This window comes from Schistocerca serialis, chromosome 5 (assembly GCF_023864345.2).
Source record: "Schistocerca serialis cubense isolate TAMUIC-IGC-003099 chromosome 5, iqSchSeri2.2, whole genome shotgun sequence".
Lineage (NCBI taxonomy): Eukaryota > Metazoa > Arthropoda > Insecta > Orthoptera > Acrididae > Schistocerca > Schistocerca serialis.
The window spans coordinates 468096612-468114959 of NC_064642.1; the positions used below are offsets into that span (position 1 = coordinate 468096612).

The window sequence follows — 18348 nt, forward strand, 5'->3', positions numbered from 1 at the left end:
AAACCCTCTATATACTCCTTCCACTTTTCTGCTTTCCGTTCTTTGCTTAGAACTGGGTTTCAATCCTAGCTCTTGACATTCATGCAAGTGGTTCTCTTTTCTCCAAAGGTCTCTTTAATTTTCCTGTAGGCAGTATCTATCTTACCCCTATTGATATGCGCCTCTACATCCTTACATTTGTCCTCTAACCATCCCTGCTCAGCCATTTTGCACTTCCTGTCGATCTCATTTTTGAGACATTTGTATTCCTTTTTGCCTGCTTCATTTAGTGCATTTTTATATTTCCTCCTTTCATCAATTAAATTCAACAACTCTTCTGTTACCCAATGATTTCTATTAGCCCTCGTCTTTTTACCTACTTGATCCTCTGCTACCTTCACTATTTCATCTCTCAAAGCTACCCATTCTTCTTCTACTGTATTTCTTTCCCCCATTCTTGTCAATCGTTCGCTAATACTCTCCTTGAAGCTCTCTACAACCTCTGGTTCTTTCAGTTTATCCAGGTCCCCTCTCCTCAAATTCTCACCTTTTTGAAGTTTCTTCAGTTTTAATCTACAGTTCATAACCAATAGATTGTGGTCAGAGTCCACATCTGCCCCTGGAAATGCTGTACAATTTCAAACCTGGTTCCTGAATCTCTGTCTTACCATTATGTAATCTTTCTGAGACCTTCCAGTATCCCCAGGCTTCTTTCATGTATACAACCTTCTTTTGTGATTCTTGAACCAAGTGTTAGCTATGATTAAGTTATTCTCTGTGCAAAATTTTACCAGGCGGCTTCCGCTTTCATTCCTTATTCCCATTCCATATTCACCTACTACATTTCCTTCTCTTCCATTTCCTACTATCGAGTTCCAGTCACCCATGACTATTAAATTTTCATCTCCCTTCACTATCTGAATAATTCCATTTATCTCATCATACATTTCATCAGTCTCTTCGTCATCTGCAGAGCTAGTTGGCATATAAACTTGTACTACTGTGGTAGGTGTGGGCTTCGTATCTATCTTGGCCACAATAATGCGTTCACTATCCTGTTTTGTAGTAGTTTACCCACATTCCTATTTTCCTGTTCATTATTAAACCTAGTCCTGCATCACCCCTATTTCATTTTGTATTTATAGCCCTGTATTCACCTGATCAGAAGTCTTATTCCTCCTGCCACCGAACTTCACTAATTCCCATTATATCTAACTTTAACCTATCCATTTCCCTTTTTAAATTTTCTAACCTACCTGCCCGATTAAGAGATCTGACATTCCACGGTCCGATCCGCAGAACGCCAGTTTTCTTTCTCCTGATAACAACGTCCTCCTGAGTAGTCCCCACCCAGAGATCCGAATGAGGACTGTTTTACCTCCGGAATATTTTACCCAAGAGGACACCATGATCATTTAACCATACAGTAAAGATGCATGCCCTCGGGAAAAATTATGGCTGTAGTTTCCCCTTGTTTTCAGCCATTCGCAGTACCAGCACAGCAAGTCTGTTTTGGTTAGTGTTACAAGGCCAGATCAATCAATCATCTAGACTGTTGCCCCTGCAACTACTGAAAAGGCTGCTGCCCCTCTTCAGGAACCACACGCTTGTCTGGCCTCTCAAAAGATACCCCTAAGTTGTGGTTGCACCTACGGTATGGCTGTATCGCTGAGGCACGCAAGCCGCCCCACCAATGGCAAGGTTCATGGTTCAAGGGGGGGGGGGGCTATTATATTACTCCTTTTTCATTAACTGTGACTCAGTTACACCTGTAAGAGCTGCACAGCATGAGCGTACTGTTACAAATCTGGAAGCAATACGGTAGAGTCTGGGAGCTATTATTTGTTACGAGGGCAAGAAATCCTAAGACATTCAAGAAAATTTTTGGAGAACTTGCTTCCAGAAGCTATGCAAACTAGTTTTGAAAATTAGTGAAGCCAATGGGATCAGTTACAATAACTTAAATCCATTCTCCTTAGGACTGTCATGGCTATTACGACAGCAGTCTTTACAAAGTAAGCTCTTCTTGGAGATTACTGATTCAGCAGTATCATCTTTTGTTGCGGCTGAAGAAACTAATAATTTATTGTTGCTTGTTTAATCATTATGGAAGTATCTTATCTGCAAGCTTGTTGAGTTTGTAATTGATATCTGATGACCAAGTAAATCTTTGTAGCCATAAGCTTGACACATTCTAGATCCAAATAAGCTAATTACTATAGGGGTGTATGGAAAAAGTACACATTAGATAAAAAATAAGTCACTGATACTAGTGCAGTAATTAGAAAATGTAAACAAACATAACTTCTTTAATAGTCTTTCAGTAATTAGAGAATGTAAACAAATATAACTTCTTTAATAGTCTTTCTGAAGTAATTCCAGTTACTATCACGACAATGCAGACAGCACAATAGAAGTCACAGCAAACAAATATCATCAACTTACAAATTACACCAAACAGCAGCCCATGAGGAAAAATGGGATACTTTAACGTATCAGTATAAATAAAAATAAAGTAAATTGGGCAATTTGTTGACTGTTTTGTTAGATGATGATCATCACATATACTTCTACAACAAATGATGACTTGAGTCACTGACAGCCCACTCAATGTCAATAATTGTTACAGATTTCCTGAAACCATGATTTAGTTTTTTCACAGTTAATGTTAACACAATGTGGACACCGTGTCAAAAATTTTGGTGAAACTGTCTGGCCACGTTTTAGATGTGTCAAAACAATATCTGCAAGTGCTTCAATGAAAAGTGGATGGTCATTTGGCGCAGCAGCACGTCGTATTGTCACATTTCCAAGCTGAAAATAGGTAAGATGAGTATAAGTATATATAGATTGGAAAATTAGGCAAACAATATAACAAATAACATTTTTACACATTATATTTGTGCAGGAATATTTAGGTCCAATCCAACTGGACTACAAGCTTCCAGATTTTAGTCTCTGTTTAAAATCCATTAGTTGCTAGAGATGTTCAAAGACCTTAAGTGAGTAGTAATTTTGGACTGGGTGAGTGGTAGGAAATGGGAAGAGAAATGAGGAAAGGGAGGAACAGGTCATAAAGGTTTACAAAAGCTCATGTTGGGGTGGGGCAAGCAACTGCCTGTGGGAAAGGTTAGGGGATGAGTATGCTGGATGGTACATAGAGATAAATAAAGGATGTGCTGTGAAGTGTAAGGAGAAGGATAAAGATTGTGAGACAGAGTGATCAGAAACAGGAATAGATTTCAAAGAGGTAGTTCAGATGGTGAAGCAGACATGGGACAGAGTGTGAGAGGTTAGACTGGGGTGGGGGGAGGGGGCGGGCAGTGGGGACTGAAGCCAGGGGCGGTTATGCAAATGAAGGATATGTTGCAGAGCTAGTTATCATTTGCTCAGATCAGAAAAGATCATGTAATGGGTTGATAACTGAAATGGGTTGGGTTGCGGAGCAGTTGATAACATCATTTGCATTATTTTGTAAAGATGACACATTAAGTTGCAGACAGGAACAATTAGAAGACACTTACACATAAGGTCTCTGGCACAAGCTTCCAGAGTTGTCGGTCATGTACATGACATGTGCTTGCTTGTGTGAATGATTGGTGTGTGTTTTCTTTTTCTGACAAAGGTTGTGGCCAAAAGATTATTTGTAAGTGTCTTTTAATTGTGATTGTCTACAATTTAATGTGTCATCCTTACGGTAAGTAGCAGTCTATCTTTTCCTACATTGTTGGTTCCCAACCGTGATTCTCCATTGTTTGATTTTACGTTACTTTGTGTAGGATAGTCTAAGATGGTCTTCAGCCACTATTTAGCAGTGGACTTTCATCTGCATTGATAGTTTATGCTCTTGGTGTGCAGTGCTCCAAGTGCAGTTGATAGATGTTATGGAATACAAGGTGGTGGGTGACTATATTGAATAGGTCTATCATTTGGCCTTCCACAGACATAATGATTCATGGAGCAGGAAGGTTGGAACAGGTAGGAGCATGGGTATGAATGTAGGATGGATATGTGGCAGAATGCCACTGACAGTGAACTTTCAAATTTAAGTGAATTTCTGCCCATTTTACATGATTATCTGCTGTTCAGCATCTCCCCTATTTGATGAGTAGTGGAAATCTGCCCTCTTGTACATAATTTGGATTCACATATATATCCATCATAGAAATAAAGTTGATTCTAAAGTAAAATTTGTGTACTTGTTTTTCAATCTCTAATCCATTTTGTAGGAAGTACTATCTGCTTTCTACATATGATAATGTTTTTTAAAAGAAGAAAGAATACCATACTAAAGTTTAATAGCCTGTTGATGATGCGGTTATTAAAGCACACGCTCCTATAGGAAAATGGTGGGGAAGGAAATCAGCCATGTCCTAGTAAACAAACCATATTGGTGTTCACATTAAATGAGTTATGGCAGTGATCGGCAAACTCATTAGTCAAAAGAGCCACATATCAGCAGTACATTGACTGTTATTAACTTAATGAAGATACTTCTAAGCTGGCCTTGCTTAAAAAGACCTCAGTGTGACTGATGTACTTTAGCTGAGGTTGATCCCTTCCAACTCGCCCATCTACAGGTTGATCCCTTCCAACTCGCCCATCTACTTATAAGACTCACATAAATCTCAGTTTTATGTCCATATGACTGAGGTACTTTAGTTGAGATTGATCTCTTCCAACTCGCCCATCTACTTATAAGACTCACACAAATCTCAGTTTTACGTCCATGTGACATTCCCAGATAACAAGCCGTAATTTTGAAGAATACATAAATAAATATTTCTTTTGTCTACAACCTTTGATTCTCTATAGGTCCAACATACCTCTCTCAGAATTTGACACTACATTTTCATTCACTCCACAACCTTCACCAAAATTTATTTAATTAACTCTATTTAAAATTTTAAGTCTCAGTTGAATGTCAGGTACAATGAATAAAACTTAATATCATACTTAAAAACTCAATTATTCTCTGATAAAATTAAACTGAAAGGTATCCATTAAATTATTTGCTGGCAATGACTGACAAAAACTGATGCGAATAGTGGCCATGCATCACCTTAGAAAGTTTGGGCAAGTCAAGTTTCTACATTGCTGATTTTAATTTTAAGCACAATTTCATGCTTGAAAATCTATTCACATGAATACGTAGACCTCAATAAGGAAAGACAGAGACAGGTTGAATTGCCACCTGCAGGAGTATGGATTTTAACTACATTAGTCTTTGCTGCTGGGATGTGCACTCAGTAGTATGTTGCAGAACATGATGCAAAGACATGACTTGATGATACACATTGACATTTTATCCTTCTGGAAATGTACATGAGCGGTGGCTGCATATGAGGTTTTGTGAAGAGCCACACTGAAAATGCCAAAGAGCCAGATGTGGCTCACACGCTGCAGTTTGCTGGCCTATGATTTAGGGACATCTCCCAAAAATTAAACCTGGATGGTCGACTGGGGATTTGAATGACCATCCTCCTGAATTTGAGTCCACTATCTTCCTGTTGTGCCATCTCTCTCAGTGATATTAAGTTTTATATGAACACTGCTCTTTTCTGCAGACTTTTCTTCAACTAAAATTGTTCATTAAATATTTTATTTATGTTTGATGACTAGATACTGCAGTCAGTGACACAAAATTACATTTATTTATGTGAGTACTCATTTTTAATTGTGAAGCTAATCACCAGATGTTGCAGAATTGTGTTTATGAATGTAAAGCTACAGGCTTGATTTATGTGAAATGTTATACACATGTTTGATTTTAAAGAAACAAATAGGAAGTTATACAAGTAACATAACTTAAGTTGTCACAAATTTACAGAGGATATGTGATCACACAACTACCTAACCTATTACATGAGAGATTTAATTTCTTCTAAATTTTCAAACATCTAAATCTTTTACTACGCAATCAAATATTATTATTCTGTCCTCTAAGGAGATGACAGACTGTATGGATGCAGTGACTTCACTTTTCTTAGCAATCCATATGTGTGGCAGATGGTTATCACCAGGGAACAGAACCACATCATCAACTCCTGGTTTTGCAGAGCCTTTCTTCTAGCAAACTTCACAAAATTTTGAAGTACTTCTTTTCTCACCATTCCCAGGAGTCTGGCATTAAATTTCCGTCAAAGACAAATCCTCTTTTCTGTCGTCACTGTCATAGATCCCAGGAGTCTAGGCATTTATACCAGTTTTTCTCTAAAAGAAATTGTGCAGGAGTGAAACTGGGATAAGGTAACTGTCAGTCTGGGAAAGTTATTGGTATTTATGACTTTTGCATTTGGATTTATGTCATCTGTTACACACTAAAATTTTAAGTACTACTCGCTCTTACATTTACCCTAAGTCTTGCCCAGGTATCATAATTCCTGAACTTATCAAGCCTTATGCATAACTTTTTTTCTGATGTGTGCCTGATAATGACCAAATGTAGAAATAAAAAAATACAGATTCTATAGGAAACCTGTTCTCTTCCAAAAAGTGTAAGGCTCTGTGGATCGCAATCTGCACAAGACAACTATGATATATTTTTCACTTTATAAAAATCATAACTGCATTATTATAATTTGTGTGAGTCGAAAACTTGTGGGTACTGTTAAAATTGTTCAATTGACCCTCTACATAACGAACATAAGGAAAAATCACAGATGTTAAGTCCCATAGTGCTCAGAGCCATTTGAAAAATCACAGAAAAAATTTGAAAATTAGAAAAGGAGACTGACTATAGCTTGCACAGTTAATGTACTTAATTCTCGTAGAAGCAACAGAAAAAACAATACAATCATTACTGTAATAAGATGTGGGTTACCACTGTTCTGAATGAGACAAACACACACACACACACACACACACACACACACACACACACACACACACGCGAGCGCGCGCGCGCGCGCGCGCGCAGCGCGCGCGCGACCGTGCGCAGCTCACACACATGACAACACTCTGGTTGCTGAGGTGTGTGTGTGTGTGTGTGTGTGTGTGTGTGTGTGTGTGTGTGTGTGTGTGTGTGTGTGGGGGGGGGGGGGGGGGAGAGAGAGAGCATGTGCCTGTGTGTGTGCGTGCATGCATGTTTTATCTAATACAAAAGAAGCCTCTTTGGCTGAAAGCTTACTTGTTTGACAGTCTTTTGGTTGTCCCTGTCTGCAACTCAACATCTCTGCCATATGGTGAATATAGCAATCTATCCTTTTCATAATATTGTCAACAGTGTTTGTTGATTATTTGCAGTAGAAGATGTTAACAGGATTCAGTAAACTACCTATCTGTGTATAATGTGTATGACCAGTGATCTACAGTATAGAAATTGCAAGTATTTTAACTTAATTTGATAACGATGTTTTTTGTGAGTGTATCAATAACAGACCAATAGCTCAGTATTGGCATCACTATGTTGTTGTTGTTGTGGTCTTCAGTCCTGAGACTGGTTTGATCAGCTCTCCATGCTACTCTATCCTGTGCAAGCTTTTTCATCTCCCAGTACCTACTGCAACCTACATCCTTCTGAATCTGCTTAGTGTATTCATCTCTTGGTCTCCCTCTACGATTTTTACCCTCCACGCTGCCCTCCAATACTAAATTGGTGATCCCTTGATGCCTCAGAACATGTCCTACCAACCGATCCCTTCTTCTGGTCAAGTTGTGCCACAAACTTCCCTTCTCCCCAATCCTATTCAATACTTCCTCATTAGTTATGTGATCTACCCATCTAATCTTCAGCATTCTTCTGTAGCACCACATTTCGAAAGCTTCTATTCTCTTCTTGTCCAAACTATTTATTGTCCATGTTTCACTTCCATACATGGCTACACTCCATACGAATACTTTCAGAAATGACTTCCTGACACTTAAATCAAGACTGGATGTTAACAAATTTCTCTTCTTCAGAAACGCTTTCCTTGCCATTGCCAGCCTACATTTTATATCCTCTCTACTTCGACCATCATCAGTTATTTTGCTCCCCAAATAGCAAAACTCCTTTACTACTTTAAGTGCCTCATTTCCTAATCTAATCCCCTCAGCATCACCCGACTTAATTAGATTACATTCCATTATCCTTGTTTTGCTTTTGTTGATGCTCATCTTATATCCTCCTTTCAAGACACTGTCCATTCCATTCAACTGCTCTTCCAAGTCCTTTGCTGTCTCTGACAGAATTACAATGTCATCGGCGAACCTCAAAGTTTTTATTTCTTCTCCATGAATTTTAATACCTACTCCAAATTTTTCTTTTGTTTCCTTTACTGCTTGCTCAATATACAGATTGAACAACATCAGGGAGAGGCTACAACCCTGTCTTACTCCCTTCCCAGCCACTGCTTCCCTTTCATGTCCCTCGACTCTTATAACTGCCATCTGGTTTCTGTACAAATTGTAAATAGCCTTTCGCTCCCTGTATTTTACCCCTGCCACCTTTAGAATTTGAAAGAGAGTATTCCAGTCAACATTGTCAAAAGCTTTCTCTAAGTCTACAAATGCTAGAAACGTAGGTTTGCCTTTCCTTAATATTTCTTCTAAGATAAGTCGTAAGGTCAGTATTGCCTCACGTGTTCCAGTTTTTCTACGGAATCCAAACTGATCTTCCCCGAGGTTGGCTTCTACTAGTTTTTCCATTCGTCTGTAAAGAATTCGTGTTAGTATTTAGCAGCTGTGACTTATTAAACTGATAGTTCGGTAATTTTCACATCTGTCAACACCTGCTTTCTTTGGGATTGGAATTATTATATTCTTCTTGAAGTCTGAGGGTATTTCACCTGTTTCATACATCTTGCTCACTAGATGGCAGAGTTTTGTCAGGACTGGCTCTCCCAAGGCCGTCAGTAGTTCCAATGGAATGTTGTCTACTCCGGGGGCCTTGTTTCGACTCAGGTCTTTCAGTGCTCTGTCAAACTCTTCACGCAGTATCATATCTCCCATTTCATCTTCATCTACATCCTCTTCCATTTCCATAATATTGTCCTCAAGTACATCGCCCTTGTATAGACCCTCTATATACTCCTTCCACCTTTCTGCTTTCCCTTCTTTGCTTAGAACTGGGTTTCCATCTGAGCTCTTGATATTCATACAAGTCGTTCTCTTATCTCCAAAAGTCTCTTTAATTTTCCTGTAGGCAGTATCTATCTTACCCCTAGTGAGATAGGCCTCTACATCCTTACATTTGTCCTCTAGCCATCCCTGCTTAGCCATTTTGCACTTCCTGTCGATCTCATTTTTGAGACGTTTGTATTCCTTTTTGCCTGCTTCATTTACTGCATTTTTATATTTTCTCCTTTCATCAATTAAATTCAATATTTCTTCTGTTACCCAAGGATTTCTACTAGCCCTCATCTTTTTACCTACTTGATCCTCTGCTGCCTTCGCTACTTCATCCCTCAAAGCTACCCATTCTTCTTCTACTGTATTTCTTTCCACCATTCCTGTCAATTGTTCCCTTATGCTCTCCCTGAAACTCTGTACAACCTCTGGTTCTTTCAGTTTATCCAGGTCCCATCTCCATAAATTCCCACCTTTTTGCAGTTTCTTCAGTTTTAATCTACACGTCATAACCAATAGATTGTGGTCAGAATCCACATCTGCCCCTGGAAATGTCGTACAATTTAAAACCTGTTTGCTAAATCTCTGTCTTACCATTATATAATCTATCTGATACCTTTTAGCATCTCCAGGGTTCTTCCATGTATACAACCTTCTCTCATGATTCTTAAACCAAGTGTTAGTTATGATTATGTTGTGCTCTGTGCAAAATTCTACCAGGCGGCTTCCTCTTTCATTTCTTAGCTCCAATCCACATTCACCTACTATGTTTCCTTCTCTCCCTTTTCCTACACTCGAATTCCAGTCACCCATGACTATTAAATTTTCGTCTCCCTTCACAATCTGAATAATTTCTTTTATTTCATCATACATTTCTTCAATTTCTTCGTCATCTGCAGAGCCAGTTGGCATATAAACTTGTACTACTGTAGTAGGTGTGGGCTTCGTATCTATCTTGGCCACAATAATGCGTTCACTATGCTGTTTGTAGTAGCTTACCCGGATTCCTATTTTCCTATTCATTATTAAACCTACTCCTGCATTACTCCTATTTAATTTTGTGTTTATAACCCTGTAGTCACCTGACCAGAAGTCTTGTTCCACCTGCCACCGACCTTCACTAATTCCCACTATATCTAACTTCAACCTATCCATTTCCCTTTCTAAATTTTCTAACCTACCTGCCCGATTAAGGGATCTGACATTCCACGCTCCGATCCGTAGAATGCCAGTTTTCTTTCTCCTGATAACAACATCCTCTTGAGTAGTCCCCGCCCGGAGATCCGAATGGGGGACTATTTTACCTTCGGAATATTTTACCCAAGAGGACGCCATCATCATTTAACCATACAGTAAAGCTGCAGGCCCTCGGGAAAAATTACGGCTGTAGTTTCCCCTTGCTTTCAGCCGTTCGCAGTACCAGCACAGCAAGGCCGTTTTGGTTATTGTTACAAGGCCAGATCAGTCAATCATCCAGACTGTTGCCCTTGCAACTACTGAAAAGGCTGCTGCCCCTCTTCAGGAACCACACGTTTGTCTGGCCTCTCAACAGATACCCCTCCGTTGTGGTTGCACCTACGGTACGGCTATCTGTATCGCTGAGGCACGCAAGCCTCCCCACCAACGGCAAGGTCCATGGTTCATGGGGGGGGGGGGGGGGGGGGGCATCACTATATGGCAGAGAATAAGACATTTGTTTTTAAGAACAACTTTTCCTGCAATTATTATTTTTATTTTTATTTTTTTTGGAATTATTCACATAAACTACAGAAGACTTAAAGCTTGGTAACTGATCTAAGTTTTAATGTAGTGTTTCCTAAACAGGAGTCAATTGGTTGACTTCCTGATCATCTTGTTAAAATATAAATTCCAACACTGACAACACTTTTACCTCTACAAATGCGTCTCTACAGATTGACTAATTTATTACGTCAAAATTTCTTGCAGCAAATAAAAGTTCAGTGAGTAATATTACCTCTTTTCCTAGGTCTTTGCAATACTCAATATCCATTTCATGAAGAGTCTCAATGTGTTCATTCACAAAAGCAATGGGAACAAGAATGAAATTCTTCCTTCCCTGTTTCACATATCCTATAAAGAAAGACAATCATAAAATATAGCTAAACTAGAAAATACAACCAAATAAAGACAGTAAAAAACATTCAATAGGTGGCAGCAGACTTACAGATAACATAAACAGAGAATGACACTACAACTTTTGGAATTCCTTTGCCCAAAACGATGGAGGAAAGAGGGCTGACAAAATGGGATTGTTGAGCAGAGTGATAATGAGGGTCGCATATGTCTTGGGCTATAGGAGATGTCAAAGGATAAACAGTAAGACAACACAATACGGCTACTGAATACTGTCCTTGCTCATAGTTATGATAGAAAACACAGATACAGAACTTTATGACATCTAACAGAAGAAAAAGAAAAACAAATAGAAATTATAACTATCAAAGCAAAAGTTTTCCAAAAAAATTACCACTGGGTATTTTAGTTAATTATGAAATTCCATTTAAAAGTATTGGTCTTGTAACTGAAGAGCATAAACGTAAGCTGACATATTTGTGATCGAATTTAGTTCACCAGATTTTGAAGTCAGTAGTTTTAATGTTACACACAGTGACACTAACGCACTAAGCACAGTTATAAACGGATGCAGGGGTGTGCTTGGTGAACACACCAAATAAAATCAGTTTTGAATCATTTCATATAATCTTCAAATGTCTACACTTTCTTGGGGATTACAAGTGCTCCTGTAACAAAGCATTTCTCTTTTAGTACTCATACCATGTAGCACTATATTCAATGAAAAGGGGCATGGAAATCATTGAACACTTGGTTTTAAAGATTACCTGTATAGTTCCTGTGGATCCCAACGCACAAATCAGGCATAATTAATAATTTCCATACTGGCGAAGGCTGCGACATTTAGAGATCAGAACTATGGTGCTAGGGTTCTCTAAACCATCATACTAAAAATGACATATTTTGAACAGATCTTTCATGTGGTGTGTGTTAGCTTAGCTGCATGCTTAATGTTTATCACATTTTCCATTTTGAAGCTGAGGCATTTAACATTTTTTTTGTTGGAATTAATTAGTTCGTGTGATGAAACAGTGATGTTCCCTGTGATTGGCTGATAAAACCAAATGGGCAGCCCCCATGTTTGTTTAAGTATCTGCAAAGCTAACATGCCATATTTGTTGGTTTTCATACTGTACTTGTGTACTCCAAAAGTTTTTGTGACACATTGGAAATGCAGCTTGACAGGCTATAATCCATTATTGAGAATAATATTTTAACATACCTTCTGGGGTGGCTCCACCAGAGAGCCTTTAACTATGAATGTGCCTGGTGAAAATTACAGTGTAGTTTCTGTGTAGCAGTGGATTCCATGGAATACAGATTCCAGGGTACCAAGTGGGAATACCATCATGCATTTCAGTATAACTATTCAAAGAAACAAATGGGAAATAAACATTGCCATACAGACACAGTCAATAAATGTTGCAAGCTGAGTATGGTATGACATCTGGCTAATTTACCTATCATGAGGAGGCAGTGACAGGTAGTAATAACAGTTACATACTTCTACAGGGATCAATTGTATGTGGAACGTTTTGTAATATGTGTACTCTTCATTTGTGTTCAGAGAAAAGGTTATCAGTATTTATAAAATGAACACTGTAGTTGGATACAGCAATGAAAAGTGGAAGCACACATGCACTCCATAGGTGTAGTGTTTCCACTGGTTTGATTCACTTTTTGGTGCCTGTCATAATTTTTCAGTTACAGATTACAGAGGCATATAATACAAAAGGGGGTGGGGTGGAATTGTTACCAGCTATAAGATGGCTGTATTGTGGTGCATTTTATGTAACAATACATTTAAATAATTTCAATACAACACTTTCAGGGGACAGGCTACTAATTATTTACATGTGTGCCACAATTAATGCATCAATGAATGAACTGTGTCAATCTGAAAGATCGCTTAGTACAGGAAATTTACATAAAGACACAGACTTTGTGGTTTATTAACAAAATATTGAACAATTTCAATCAGAGTTTTAACATAAGGGTACAGGATCTGCACAGCTACAAAATGAATAGAAATTATTTATCATTCTATTTCTTTAGTTGCACCATATCCTGCAATCTTAGAAATGTAATTAGAAGTTAATGATTAAGAAAACTGCACTCTATTAATTTATAGGTATTACAGGAGCACAAATTTTATTAAAATGGTATCATTTTATTTTCAAGCTAAATAGAAATGCACTTGACCCAAGTCTACGCATCAACATCATGTTGCAAACTGCTTTTTTCTGTTGTAAAAAGAATAAAAACTGAAGAAAGGTCCAGTTTCACAATACAACAGTGGTGAAACATTGTGGCAATACGGGGTCTGACACAAAATATTTCCAAATAAGCAGCAACCAGTTACAAAATCATGTTTTCTTTATTTACTTTTGCAAATCGATTTCAACTGATTAACAGCCATCATTGGTATTTGCTGCTTATTTGGTAATTTTATAGTTTACAGTTGCTGCACAACTTGGGAACCATATGGAGCCCACCATTCATGTGTGAATTTAAAGAAATGTCACATTTCACAAATGTAATAAAATTTTAGTATTTTTTACTTGGGTTGAGTTTTGCTGTTAAACACATCTTGTTAACATTTATTTGGTAAGTGGTATTCAAATTATTGTAATCAAGGTGTTGACTGCTTGTGCAAGAGCCATTAGCTCAGCTTTGCAGGCAAGCACCCTTCTATCCGACTACCTACTCGTGAGATATTCCCCCCGGCCCTCCTCCCCCCAGCCACTTCTGCCCATTGCACATGTCATGGCAGGCACTCAAGTTGGAACAGCATGTTACAGTGGTTATAAGCATATTAATTCCTGTAAAAAAGTTGTTTTCATTGTTTCCATGTGCAAAGATTTATAGCCTGGAATAAGGCTTTATCATGTAAAACAAATGTCTTCCAGTACCTGAAACTCATAGGTCTGACAGGTATGGGTAATGTTGACTGAAGTCAAAATACATCAGGTGTGTTTATTACATTGTTTCAATGTTCTCTGTCCCCAGAAAACATCTTTTGCAATTCTGAAAGTTACAAAATTTCATAAAAAATCCTTAAACTGAGATACTCAGCATAACACCCTCAAGCACTCCTTATGCACACATAACCACCAATCTCATCTCGGGTCAGAATGCAGCTATCATGTGGGGTGCAGGCAGCAACCTGGAGGGTGCAGGGAGGGGAGGGATAGTAGTATACGGGTGGGGAGAGAGACAAATGCTGTCTGGTGGAGTGTTCAGGGACTAGAATGCCAATAAGTGTAGTGTCAGGAGGTTGTGGGGCAGGGAGGTGGGGAAAAAAGGAGTGAGAAAGGAGAGGAGTGGAGAAAGATGAGCAGGTGCATTGGCAGAAGGTAGCAGATAAACATGTTGGGAGATGAGAATGGGGACAGGTTGATAGGACAGAGGGGATGGAAACTTGGGTGGACGGTGTGGGGACAGTATGTTAACAGTAGGTTGAGGCCAGGATAATTATGGAAGTGGAGAATGTATTGTGAGGATAACTCCCATCTGTGCCATTCAGAAAAGCTGGTGATGTGGGGGAAGGATCCAGATGGCTTGGGTGGTGAAGAAACCACTAAAATAAGTATGTTATGTTAGCTGCATGTTGTTATGTTATGTTCAGCTGCATGTTGTGCCACAGAGTGGTCTACTTTGCTGTTGGCCACAGTTTGGCAGTGGCTGTTCATTGTGGTGGACAGCTGGTTGACCGTCATAACAATATAAAAAGCTGTACAATGATTACAGCAGAGCTGGTAAACGACAGGGCTGCTTTCACAGGTGGCTGATCCCTGATGGGATAGGATAAACCTGTGACAGCCTTAGAGAACTTCAAGCATACTTCTTCATTCCTTAGAACTTCCATACTCCAATTTTTTGCGTATGTCTTATAATCCAGTATCTGATATTGGAATCCCTGCCTGAGCATGCTGTAATGTAACTGATATCTCCCAGCCTTTTCCAAGTATACCTCCTCTTCTTGTGGTTCTTGAACAGAGTATTCTCTATTACTAGCTGAAATTTATTGCAGAAGTCAATTAGTCTTTCTCCTCCCTCATTCCTAGTATCAAGCCCATGTTTTCCCATAACCCTTTCTTCCATTCCTTCCCTTACAATCGCATTCCAGTCTCGGGTGACTATTATATTTTCACCTCCCTCTATGTATTGAATTTAGATAACTGTCATACATATCCTCAATGTTATTTCGATGTTTGCATCAGCATCTCGTAACCTGTGAATCAGAAACAAAATAAATTCAAAATATCCAAATGGCAATCCGTTTTTTGCTCTTCATCAGTTCTTTCTACTGGAATTTGAAACCAGCTATTTCATTAATTAGCTCTGCTGTATCGATGTTTATGTTATTTTTGGCTGCACATATCTCAAAATAAGATGTAGAACTATTGTTGAACGGTTTCCTGGCAGGAAATTAAACTGAGTTGACATAATGTGTTATATGTCATATACATTTCCCGTGCACTGATTATTCTGTCAATATTTTGAAGCAATCTAGCTTAAACAGCTTCACTCCACTCCTTAGTTGCTGAATTGGCAAAACTAGGAAGCCTACCATTAAATAGCATATTATTTGCCTCAACATCCAGTGGCTAACCTTTGAGGTCCTACAATACAGTAGAGAAGTAACAATAAAAACTCCATTGTTGAAATGGGCTAGCTGCATAGACAGCAGCCGTATGAACAACATGCACTGTTGACACATAACCAAAATTATGCATGTTTAGTCCTGCATTCTAACCTCCTCCCCCCAACTCTATTGCCATTCATGGGGGAAATGTTGCAAACTGCAAATGGGCCCATCTGTCAGTAGTGTTCCGTTGTGGAGCAATGTCATTGAAACTTACATATTCTTGCATTGTTTTTAAAATAAATAAAGTAGAAGGTTTGCTAAACATACCCTTTACTGTACTAAGTATGGAAGAGAAGCTAGAAATCAAGGGGGTTAGGTGTACATCAACCAACTACAAAATTACACATAAAAATGTTGTTATTAGGTATAGTATTTTTTGAGTTAGGCACACATTTATAAGTATATAATTACCATACTTACAATTTTTCTAATCTTTTTTAAGCCATAAGACATAAATGGAAGTTATATAAAAATATTCAGAGCAATTCTGTTATAAAGTTTATTAACTTTTTTCTGGGCCCCGCCAATGAAAATGAGCACCAGCTGCCAGTGACTAGTGTGTGTACAGACCTTGCTCCCTAATTAGTGAACTGTAGTAGAAATACATTTTCTGCTACCATGGATGTTTGAGCTGAATTGATTGTAACGCCCAGTTACGACATCCCAACAACATACAACTTGCAGAGACTTTGTACTGTGGTGTACTGGAGTTTGATGAATGTTTTATTGCTTCAGTTTAATTCAATATCACTGAGCAACTGGCCATCACCGTGGCCGATTTTGCATAAATCTTTGGCTTAGATAAGGAGCATTAATTCCTCGTCTGTTTTCCCCCTTGCTGCTTTGACAAACACACATCCCCATACAAAATCATTATTCTTCTGTAAGTTTCTTTATATTTTCATTTTCACTGTTAAAAAAAGTGATAATAAATCAGTATTCTTTTATTGAGCACACCTCAAGTGAAATAGTCTGATAATGTTATGCTGCTTATGCATCTAAACTCTATTGTCAGGTTTCAGCCACCCTTAAAGTAATTTATAACAATACCTCTTGATGCCCTTTGCAACAACACAATCAGCCTAGATGAAAATGGTGTTGTATTTTGAAATTTGGTGTATAATTCAAGAAATGTATATTATCAGACAAATAAAAATGACATTTTGACGTTTCTTAAACTATGTGGATTAGTCACACATTCAACAATTTTTGATGTCTTTTAATCTTTAAGAGAAAAACATACTCTGTCAGTGCTGAATTCCAGAAGTGTACCGATCAATACCAAGTAATGAAAGTTAGGTAGTTAAGATTAAATAAGTCACTGATGTAGTCCAGATTAAATATATTAAAGTTAATTGGCTATCAAGTGAATTTCACAATCAGTTTGGAAAGATCATTTCCTTTACAACATCTAAAATCTTACATGTTACCCATTTGAAATGATGGTGAACTTAGTTATACTTAAAAAATATTGTTACCTTTTAGAGCATCATCAGTAAATGGCGCAAGCCATGGCAATGGTCCAACTTTGGACTGCCATACCAAATTAAAAGGGTTGCAGTAAGACAGTTCATTCATAACAGCTTGTACAGTTGCACCAACTTCTGATGGATATGGATCTCCGCGGTTCACAGCCTGCAACATTAGGAAAGAAAATTTTTCATTTTGTATTTGTTGGAATACCAATAATGCTGTTGTCAACGCTTTGGGATCATTGAGTTACAGAGACATGAGTCACCTTAATTGGATGAACTTGAAGAGTAGTTCAGTACATAAACTATAAAACTTTTTTCACTTGCACCAATCTAAAACCTTTCTTAATGAATTTCAAATAACACAATGTGGGCAACACAATAGGCATAAAGTTTTTATCCACTGGACACTGGACAACTGTTGGTCAAGATACAATAAATTTCCTCTTTCTCATTTGCTATGGTCAAAGCACAAGATATTTATAAATTAGTTACACAAAAGTAGGCTTTAATTGTGAAAAGGGTAAATAACTTACAGAAATCTCCCATGCCTTATCTTTCCAGTCTCCCACCACCTCCCAAAGTCCCACCGTCCAGCCACAGAGGAGCATTCCTCTCATAACTCAGTACCACCGAGGACTGGAGCAACTGAATTGCATTCTCCACCAGAGTTTTGATTACCTCTCATCATGCCCTGAAATGAGAAATGTCCTGCTGACTATCCTTCCCACCCCTCCCACAGTGGTATTCCACAGTCCACCGAACCTACAGAATGTACTCGTACTCATCCATCCTCACACATCTCCTGCCCCCAATGCCTTACCTCATGGCTTATACCCCTGTAATAGATCTAGATGCAAGACCTGTCCCATCCATACTCCCACCACCACCTACTTCAGTCCGGTCACTAACATCACCTATCCCATCAAAGGCAGGGCTACCTGTGAAACCAGTCATGTGGTCTACAAGCTAAGCTGCAACAACTGTACTTTATTCTATATTAGCATGACACCCAATAAGCTGTCTGTTCACATGAATGGACACTGACAGAGTTGCCAAGAAACAGCTAGACCACCCATTTTCTGAGCATGATCCTTCTCAACA

The 18348-nt window shown here is 38.5% G+C and overlaps 1 protein-coding gene across 4 annotated transcripts in view; it reads right to left on the reverse strand.

The window, feature by feature from the left end:
• Positions 1-2270: 2270 nt before the first annotated feature.
• The window catches only part of LOC126481182 (ferrochelatase, mitochondrial), a 66926-nt gene continuing 50848 nt past the window's right edge, over positions 2271-18348 (reverse strand). For all 4 annotated transcript variants that reach the window (XM_050104763.1, XM_050104762.1, XM_050104764.1 and 1 more), the window contains 3 exons: positions 17251-17407; positions 11003-11118; positions 2271-2793 (listed from right to left, as the gene is read on the reverse strand). In XM_050104763.1, the coding sequence (XP_049960720.1) occupies positions 2593-2793; positions 11003-11118; positions 17251-17407 (474 nt within the window). In that variant the 3' untranslated portion in view covers positions 2271-2592. The remainder of the gene's footprint in view (positions 2794-11002; positions 11119-17250; positions 17408-18348) is intronic.